At 41.0% G+C, this 9,882-nt stretch overlaps 1 protein-coding gene across 6 annotated transcripts in view; it reads left to right on the top strand.

Annotated features, from left to right (window-relative positions):
• Nucleotides 1-1,397, top strand: part of taok3a (TAO kinase 3a) — a 143,981-nt gene extending 142,584 nt beyond the window's left edge. For all 6 annotated transcript variants that reach the window (XM_078226985.1, XM_078226988.1, XM_078226989.1 and 3 more), the window contains one exon: nucleotides 1,093-1,397. In XM_078226985.1, the coding sequence (XP_078083111.1) occupies nucleotides 1,093-1,254 (162 nt within the window). In that variant the 3' untranslated portion in view covers nucleotides 1,255-1,397. The remainder of the gene's footprint in view (nucleotides 1-1,092) is intronic.
• The last annotated feature ends 8,485 nt before the right edge of the window (nucleotides 1,398-9,882 follow it).

A 9,882-nucleotide genomic window follows, 5' to 3' on the forward strand; every position in this document is an offset into this window, starting at 1 on the left:
CCCTTTTTCTAGAAGTGCAAGATTGGGAACTTCCTTAGAATTGTTCCCAATTCATCACTGGAAGGCAACTTTGTCAAATTATGTAGTGAAATTACAGCAGAGCCGCAGCAGCCAGGAACATCCTGTCTTATGTATGGATGCCATGATGTGGAGATGCCGGTGTTGGATTGGGGTAAGCACAGTAAGAAGTCTCACCACACCAGGTTAAAATCCAACAGGTTTATTTGGCAGCACTAGCTTTCGGAGTCTCAGGCTCCTTCATCAGGTGAGTGGGAATTCTGTTCACAAACAGGGCATATATAGATACAAACTCAATTTACAAGATAATGGTTGGAATGCGAGTCTTTACATGTAATCAAGTCTTAACGGTACAGACAATGTGAGTGGAGGGCCAAGCACAGGTTAAAGAGATGTGTATTGTCTCCAGCCAGGACAGTTAGTGAGATTTTGCAAGCCCAGGCAAGTCGTGATAGCCAAGTTCCACGCACATGAGGACGGCCTCAACCGGGATCTTGGGTTCATGTCACACTATCTGTAACCCCCACGGCTTGCCTGAGCTTGCAAAATCTCTCTAACTGTCCTGGCTGGAAGACAATACACACCTCTTTAACCTGTGCTTGGCCACCTCTCCACTCACATTGTCTGTACCTTTAAGACGTGATTAGCTGTAAAGACTCGCATTCCAACCATTATCTTGTAAATTGAGTTTGTATCTATATATGCCCTGTTTGTGAACAGAATTCCCACTCACCTGATGAAGGAGCCTGAGACGCCGAAAGCTAGTGCTGCCAAATAAACCAGTTGGACTTTAACCTGGTGTTGTGTATGGATGTCAGTTGAGAAGATCAGGCCTGGGTGTGATTTTACTTTTCCCTGGAGCTTGCCAACATTCATTGGATTTGCATGTGAATGATTACGTGCATGAATATACCAGATGGTTTCCTGGAGCACCATAGGAAGAGGAAGGTGACTTGGGGAGGAAAAGTTGATTCAATTTGGATTCTGAAAATGCTGTGGGTCCCATACATTGGAGCACAGAAAAATTTGCTTGAAAATTTCTAAAAAAATTCTCCATTTATTTCTTCCTTCCAGATTGAAGAGGAACTGGCTGCACTTCAGAAGGAACGCACAGAAAGAATACGAAATTTATTGGAAAGGCAAGGACGAGAAATTGAAAGCTTTGACATGGAAAGCCTCAGTCTTGGGTTTGGAAATCTGGTTACATTGGACTATCCCAAGGAAGACTATAGATGAAAAACATTGCCATAATCTTGCCCAGGTATTCTAATCATGGGCTCACTTATTGAGGGCAGACATCACCTCTGGACTAGTGCCTGTACAGTCCTTAAATTTCCTTATAATCAGGGCCCCATTGTTAATGTTAACAAGAACGCTGACCATTTGTTGGTCATCTTTTAAAATGACACAGTATTGATATATGTGCAATCATACTTTTTGTGAAATTGGAAAGCAGGATGTACATCGCTTATATGATCATGCATTACAAATAATTTGTAAATCTGTGCAGAAAGACAAATGTTATATCTGCAGCCTTATCTTACTCGCTGCTAGCTTTCTTTTGGTATTTATTCATCAGGAAATTTTATTAAGATTGAATAATTTGATACAAAAGAATTTGATGTACATGTCGATCATACAAAGTGCTTCTGGGAAATAGAGTTTTAAAAAGAAATGCTGGCAAGGGTATCCTGGCCTAGTGTTAATCATATATATATATACATATAAATATATATATATAAAACCATTTTCTGCTGTGGCAGATGATGTGCATACTGTATGTGAATCCTGGGACCCAAGTAGCACAATAGGGTCAAGGCACTATCACATATATTGTATAGATGGAATTCAGGAGAGCTTTTACTTATTTTCATAAAGTATTTTAATGGTTCCTCAAATTAATTTTTTAATGATTTTTTGTTCAGGAAATGGAGGTAAATCTGGCTGTCAGTGGGATCTTCTAATAGAATTTTCCATCTCGACCATAAATGTTGCTTACTCATAACTACAAGCTGTGTATTTTCTTACAAAACAAACCAGTAAGATGCTTTACTATTGCATGCACTCCAATTTTTTTCAGGTAAAATAGCATGACTGTCAAGGCAAAAGTAAGCTTTTAATCATATTTGTAAATAAAAGTGCTCACCACGCTGTGTTGAGAGTTATTTTAGCAGATTGTATCTTGAAATCTGCCTTCATTTTTCCTTTCAGATATAGTTCGATAGAAATGCTGAATGGGAATCCTGTATGGCTTAATATGATTGTTGTCTAAGTATTTGTGATGACTGGTTAATTTTGCATGAGCGTATTGGCGTTATTCAGAGTTGGGTAATTTTGCAGTGCTCTATATCTCAAAGATTGGATGTTTCATTCATAATCAAAGCCAACCTAGACTAACGGGAGTGAAGTTTACATTGTGTTTTTCTCGAAGCACCAAACCCCCACTTTGTGGGGGCACATGTTCTCTGGACCAAAGGGAAGAGTCATGTTTTAAGAACTTACGGATCCCAATATTGAGACACAAGTTTATGGTTCGCTCTTCAAAATTAACCTTTTTCAGATACCATTCCAATTATGCACCTCAGTTTAAGTTATATTTTAAAAGGCCCCATCTAGTGCAATATGATTAAAATATAATTGTGGCTTATTTGAAAAGCATTTTGATGGCCTTCCCTAAAATAAACCTGCTTAACTTCTGCAGTTTTAATGGGTGTGACTTGGTCTCAATCTAGTTTCTACTTGATGTAGAGAATTCTTCAGAACTTGCAAGTTTCACTTGATAGCTTAATGGGATGATGTTACATAAGACATGGTGACAGATGAGGAAACTGTCCCTAGAAGGGTTCAAAATTGATAAGGAGGAAGTCTTGAATAGACTGTACTGAAAGTTGAGAAGACACCAAAGCCAAATGAGATGCATCCAAGCATATTGAAGGAAGTGGGAATGAAAATTGCAGGGGCACCTGCCATTATCTTCCAATCTTCTCGAGAGTCAGTGAAGACGCCAATTTGAGAATTTCCCTTCAAAAAAGGTTGTTAGGATAGCTGCATCAATTACAGGCCAGTCGGTTTAACACCAGTGATGAGCATGCTTTGAGAAACAATTATTCCGGATAGAATTAGTATTTACATGGAAAAATTGGGTTGATTAGGAAGAGCCAACATGGGTTTCTAAAGGGGAAATCGTGTTTAACTTGCTGGAGTTTTTTTTTTGAGGAGGTAACAGAATGGGTTGGCGTGTTCCTGGATTTTCAGGGGTATTGGATTTAGTGCCACACAACAAACTTGTTATAAAAGTTATAGCTAATGGAATAAAAGGGACAGTAGCAACTTGAATAAAAACTGAATGAACAATAGGAAACAGCGATATTTTTCGGGCTGGAGGAATGTTTGTAGTGATATTCCCCAGGGGTAGGTATTTGGATCTTTGCTTTTCCTGATATATATTAATGATCTAGATTTTGGTTTGCAGGGGACAATTTCAAAGTTTGCAGATGACACAAAACTTGGAAGAATTGTAAACTGTGAAGAGAACAGTGTAGAATTTCGAAAGGACATAGACAAGTTGGAATGGGCAGATGAAGTTCAATGTGGAGAAATGTGAAGTGATGCATTTTGGTAGGAAGAAAGTGGAGAGACAATATAAAATCAGGGATAAAATTCTTAAAGGGGTGCAGGAGAAGAGTGTATATGTGCGTAGAGATGGCAGTCAATAAAGTATATAGTATTTGGTGTTTCATTAATAGGGGCAAAGAGTACAAGGAGCTGCTTGTGCTGAATCTGTAAAAGACACTAGTTAGACCTCAGCTGGAATATTGTGCACAGTTCTGAGTGTCACAGTATAGGAAGAATGGGAGTACATTGGAGAGAGTGAAAAAGATGTTTAGAAGAATGATTCCAGTGATGAGAAACTTCAGTTAAGAGGATAAATTGGAGAGATTGGGACTGTTCTCCTTGGAGAGAAGACGGCCAGAAGGAAATTTGATAGAGATGTTCAAAATCATGCGGGGGCTGAACAGAGTAGATAGGGAGAAGCTGTTCCTGCTTGTAAAACAATCAAGGTCAAGAGGGTACAGATTAAAGTGATTTGCAAAAGAAGCAAACATGATGTGTGGAGAAACCTTTTCACACAACAAATGGTTTGGGTCTGGAATGCACTGCCTGGAAATGTGTTGGGAGATGGGTTCGGTCAAGCCATTCAAGAGAGCATTAGACGATTTCTATTCAAGTAATATGCAGGCGTACAGGGAATAAACAGGGGAATGGCACTCTTGTGTTGTTCATTTGGAGACCTGGTGCAGACATAATGGGCCAAATGGCCGCCTCCTGTACTGGTATTCTGTGGGTAGCATAATTTACACAGTTAATTTTTGTGTTCTTTTAAATTGCATCACGCTTGTATTTTTGGTTTGGACATTTCAATTGTTGAGAAGAAACATTTCCCAGTCCTGTCCTCCTCCACTTTTAATGAGCAGAGCATTACTCTACTATTCATCCCAAACCAAGCGAAGTTCATTACAACGGTTAAGAATAGGATGGGGGTTAATTTAAGCAGCACTAATTTCTCCTGTCACCACCTATCCATAAGCAGAAAGGTGTATAGATTTGTTTCCCTCTTCGAGTGAAGGCATATTTCCCAGCCTCTGGGGTTTTTTTTGCAATCCAATTTTCTAATAACCATACAACAAACTCGAGGTCAGATGAATTCAAAGGGTTAGTTTTTTGTACACAAAACATGCACCAAGGGTCTCAACATTATCCTTTTCTTTACTGTATGAATTCTCTGCCTCCTTTGCAAAGAAAGATTTACAGTGCAGAGACCACAAAAAGAGAATCAAAGTCCAGCAAGAGATTCCTTCATGGAAGTTGCTGAGTCAAAAGCTGATGCTGGACAATTAACTTTTCTGGTGGTATTGACTTCACGTGATAGGATAGACATGCAGAGAGGAATACATCTTGTAGGTGGAATTACCAACAGAAGCAGTGTAGATGGGACAAGGTTGCCAACCTGGGAGGCCAACCTAAAAGAGCAGATTGAGACTTTACTGGTTCCACAAGCCGGGGCCTATGTTACCTCTCCACATTATCCTTGTTAAGGAAAAAATAGTCAAACGAATGTGGTGAACAGGAGAGGGAAAAAGTATCGTCTTGCTGATGAGTATAGAGAAAACAATGAGTCTATGTATCCAAAAAAGACCTACTGGCTGAGATTGGTTTTGATATTGGAACAGATTTGAGGATGTGATCTAAATTTGGGTTAAGGACACAGTTAACGTAAAGTTTCCTACCAGAAGTAAATGATACGAGTCTAAATCAAATATGGAACACAAGTTTGAAACCGTGATCATAAGAACATAAGAAATAGGAGCAGGAGTAGGCCATCTAGCCCCTCGAGCCTGCCCCGCCATTCAATAAGATCATGGCTGATCTGACGTGGATCAGTACCACTTACCCGCCTGATCCCCATAACCCTTAATTCCCTTACCGATCAGGAATCCATCCATCCACGCTTTAAACATATTCAGCGAGGTAGCCTCCACCACCTCAGTGGGCAGAGAATTCCAGAGATTCACCACCCTCTGGGAGAAGAAGTTCCTCCTCAACTCTGTCTTAAACCGACCCCCCTTTATTTTGAGGCTGTGTCCTCTAGTTTTAACTTCCTTACTAAGTGGAAAGAATCTCTCCGCCTCCACCCTATCCAGCCCCCGCATTATCTTATAAGTCTCCATAAGATCCCCCCTCATCCTTCTAAACTCCAACGAGTACAAACCCAATCTCCTCAGCCTCTCATAATCCAAACCCCTCATCTCCGGTATCAACTTGGTGAACCTTCTCTGCACTCCCTCCAATGCCAATATATCCTTCCTCATATAAGGGGACCAATACTGCACACAGTATTCCAGCTGCGGCCTCACCAATGCCCTGTACAGGTGCATCAAGACATCCCTGCTTTTATATTCTATCCCCCTCGCGATATAGGCCAACATCCCATTTGCCTTCTTGATCACCTGTTGGACCTGCAGACTGGGCTTTTGCGTCTCATGCACAAGGACCCCCAGGTCCCTTTGCACGGCAGCATGTTTTAATCATCCCAGTTGAGTACACATGCAACGCCTACGATCAATGGACAGTTTAAAAGTCTGCCTTGTACTGTAACGATGTGGAGATGCCGGCGTTGGACTGGGGTGAACACAGTAAGAAGTCTCACAACACCAGGTTAAAGTCCAACAGGTTTATTTGGTAGCAAATACCATAAGCTTTCGGAGCACTGCTCCTTCGTCAGATGGAGTGGAAATCTGCTCTCAAACAGTGCAAACAGACAAAATCAAGTTGCAGAATACTGATTAGAATGCGAATCCTACAGCCAGCCAGGTCTTAAATGTACAGACAATGTGGGTGGAGGGAACATTAAACACAGGTTAAAGAGATGTGTATTGTCTCCAGACAGAACAGCTAATGAAATTCTGCAAGTCCAGGAGGCAAGCTGTGGGGGTTACTGATAATGTGACATAAATCCAACATCCCGGTTTAGGCCGTCCTCATGTGTGCGGAACTTGGCTATCAGTTTCTGCTCAGCGACTCTGCGCTGTCGTGTGTCGTGAAGGCCGCCTTGGAGAACGCTTACCTGAAGATCCAAGGCTGAATGCCCGTGACTGCTGAAGTGCTCCCCCACAGGAAGAGAACAGTCTTGCCTGGTGATTGTCGAGCGGTGTTCATTCACCAAGGCCATCCCCACTTCTTGCCTTCAAACAACCACGCAACCTCAAACAGACCATTGTCCGCAGCAAACTACCCAGCCTTCAGGAGAACAGTGACCACGACACCATACAACCCTGCCACAGCAACCTCTGCAAGACGTGCCAGATCATCGACACGGATGCCATCATCTCACGTGAGAACACCATCTAGCAGATACACGGTACCTACTCTTGCAACTCGGCCAACATTGTCTACCTGATACACTGCAGGAAAGGATGTCCCGAGGCATGGTACATTGGGGAAACCATGCAGACGCTACGACAACGGATGAATGAACACCGCTCGACAATCACCAGGCAAGACTGTTCTCTTCCTGTGGGGGAGCACTTCAGCAGTCACGGGCATTCAGCCTTGGATCTTCAGGTAAGCGTTCTCCAAGGCGGCCTTCACGACACACGACAGCGCAGAGTCGCTGAGCAGAAACTGATAGCCAAGTTCCACACACGAGGACGGCCTAAACCAGGATGTTGGATTTATGTCACATTATCAGTAACCCCCACAGCTTGCCTCCTGGACTTGCAGAATTTCAGTAGCTGTTCTGTCTGGAGACAATTCACATCTCTTTAACCTGTGTTTAATGTTCCCTCCACCCACATTGTCTGTACATTTAAGACCTGACTGGCTGTAGGATTCGCATTCTAATCCGTATTCTGCAACTTGATTTTGTCTGTTTGCACTGTTTGAGGGCAGATTTCCACTCCATCTGACGAAGGAGCAGTGCTCCGAAAGCTTATGGTATTTGCTACCAAATAAACCTGTTGGACTTTAACCTGGTGTTGTGAGACTTCTTATTGTACTGTATCAGGTACTGTAATAGCATTAGCTATAAACCTGGAAGTGAACAAAGCAGATGCCTCTGCATTAGAATTGCCATACCTCTCACTTTACAATGAAAATTAGAATGAAACATCTGCCCAATCCAACCTGACTGTGAAAGTGATCAGATTGCGTTTCCTACAGGCAGATAAGATAACTATTTCTTTTAACTGACTGGTTCCTTTCACATCCCAGGTGATAAAATGGATTGGACAATCACCCTGTGATAAGAGTGTACCAAAGCAGATTTACCATTACAAATAAAAGGTCAAATATTTTTGAACCAGAGCTCATCCATCTAAATGTTTAAAATCTGACCAATAGGAAAATATATATAGAAAAGGAAGCCCGAAAAATATCCATTGACCATTTCTCTATGCCTCCCCAAACGAAGTGAATACTATCCCTCACAGCTCATGTACTATTCACACCAGTGAGTTTAGAAATAGTTTTATAATAATGCTCAATAAGAGAGGGAAAATGGAAAGTTTCAAGTCTTAAGTATTTAATTGCACATGTGGTAAAAGGTTAAAAAAAAACCCATGGGGTTTATGTACAAGTTCCTGCAGTTAATGCAGTTTGGAAATAAGATAGAGATTAGTATAACCAACAAACCTTACGTAATAGAACCATCATGCATAATTATCTAATTAAGCATTGAGTACCATTTTGTCCTGCGTGAAGTCACTATGACTTATTAAAAGAAGATACAATTATGTCTTTGAAAAAGACTGAAGCTTCTTGTGGTGTGTTGAAAACTTCCGTTGGAAGTTACATGCAAGCAGAATGGAGAAGATTGGATTTAAACTGAGCTTCAGCAAATTGAATTTTAACAGATTTCCATGATGCTGGGCTAGACCTATGCTGAGGTCAGGATAGGTGAATATCTTGTTTCCACAAAAGTATAGTTGGCCCTTTTCATTAGACGGATAAGCAATTTGTTCCTTCACTTTAGTGATGCTGTCTTAGTATTATTGGTCTTTGGCACTGCAGCCTGGTTAGCGGGAGCCCTCATCTTTATTTGAAAAAGGATGTGTATCCCTTGTCTGGATCCTTGAAAGAATGTCTCAACCTTTAAGAATTGAAAGGCAGGTTGCAGGGTCCTTTGTCTTGGCAGATGTGCAGACTCCTGTTGGTCAGCCTGGCCAATATAATATGCAGATGGTCATAGATAGCTGTCTTTGAATTTAATCTATGCAGTCCACAGCAACTCACGAGTGGCTCTTCAGGGATAACTGCAAGTTTCCCCATTATAGCCAGATAGCTGCTTTTGTTCAGGTCAAAGACAGATGCAGATTCAGCCATTTTAGATACTTGTCTAATTTCAAATTTTGAGAGATATCTTTGTCCATATATTTAAGTATACATTATGAGAAATCTCCCACACAACCATAATTAAAAATGCATATTTAATTGAGGCTTGTTTAATTAAACTTCTAAAAAAACTGCAGATTAAAGTACATAGAGGTTTACAGCATGGAAACAGGCCCTTCAGCCCAACTTGTCTATGCTGCCCACTTTTTACCACTAAGCTAGTCCCAATTGCCCACATTTGGCCCATATCCCTCTGTACCCATCTTACCCATGTCTAAATGCTTTTTAAAAGACAATTGTACCCACCTCTATTACTACCTCTGGCAGCTCGTTCCAGACACTCACCACCCTCTGAAAAATTAACCCTTCTGGACCCTTTTGTATCTCTCCCCTCATCTTAAACCTATGCCCTCTAGTTTTAGACTCCCCTACCTTTAGGCAAATATGTTGACTATCTACCTTATCTATAAGTAAAAGGTTCAGTTGAAATTTAAAATGCAGCATCTGAAGAACAGTATGATAAGTCATTCTACTTGGTTCAGCTGGCATCATAAATTAATTGCTGCCTTTCTTAACCCATTACCAACATAAAAGCATGGACTCCATTTGGAGTAAATGCCCATTGATTGCATTCCAACATACCTGAACTCCAACTGCTATGGTTGGAGTTATACTGCATTCAGTAAAAACTTTGGATGCTTGCTTTCATGCATTTCCACATATACATTGCTTAGATGTGAAAGTTACAGTCTGACCGCAGTAAGATACCATTGATTTATACAACTTCCCACATGAAACATCTTTGTGACCTCTAAATTATTACTTATTGCCAAAATGGGATTTCGATTGAAATTAACTATAATCATTTTACTCTGTAGCCAGCAAAGTAGTTAATCCAACCACCGGTGATAAAGTCATTCTACTTCACTTACGACTGGATGAGGATGGATGTCAGGACTCATCCTTTCCCACCCC

This window comes from Mustelus asterias, chromosome 13 (genome assembly GCF_964213995.1).
Source record: "Mustelus asterias chromosome 13, sMusAst1.hap1.1, whole genome shotgun sequence".
In the NCBI taxonomy this organism is placed as follows: domain Eukaryota; kingdom Metazoa; phylum Chordata; class Chondrichthyes; order Carcharhiniformes; family Triakidae; genus Mustelus; species Mustelus asterias.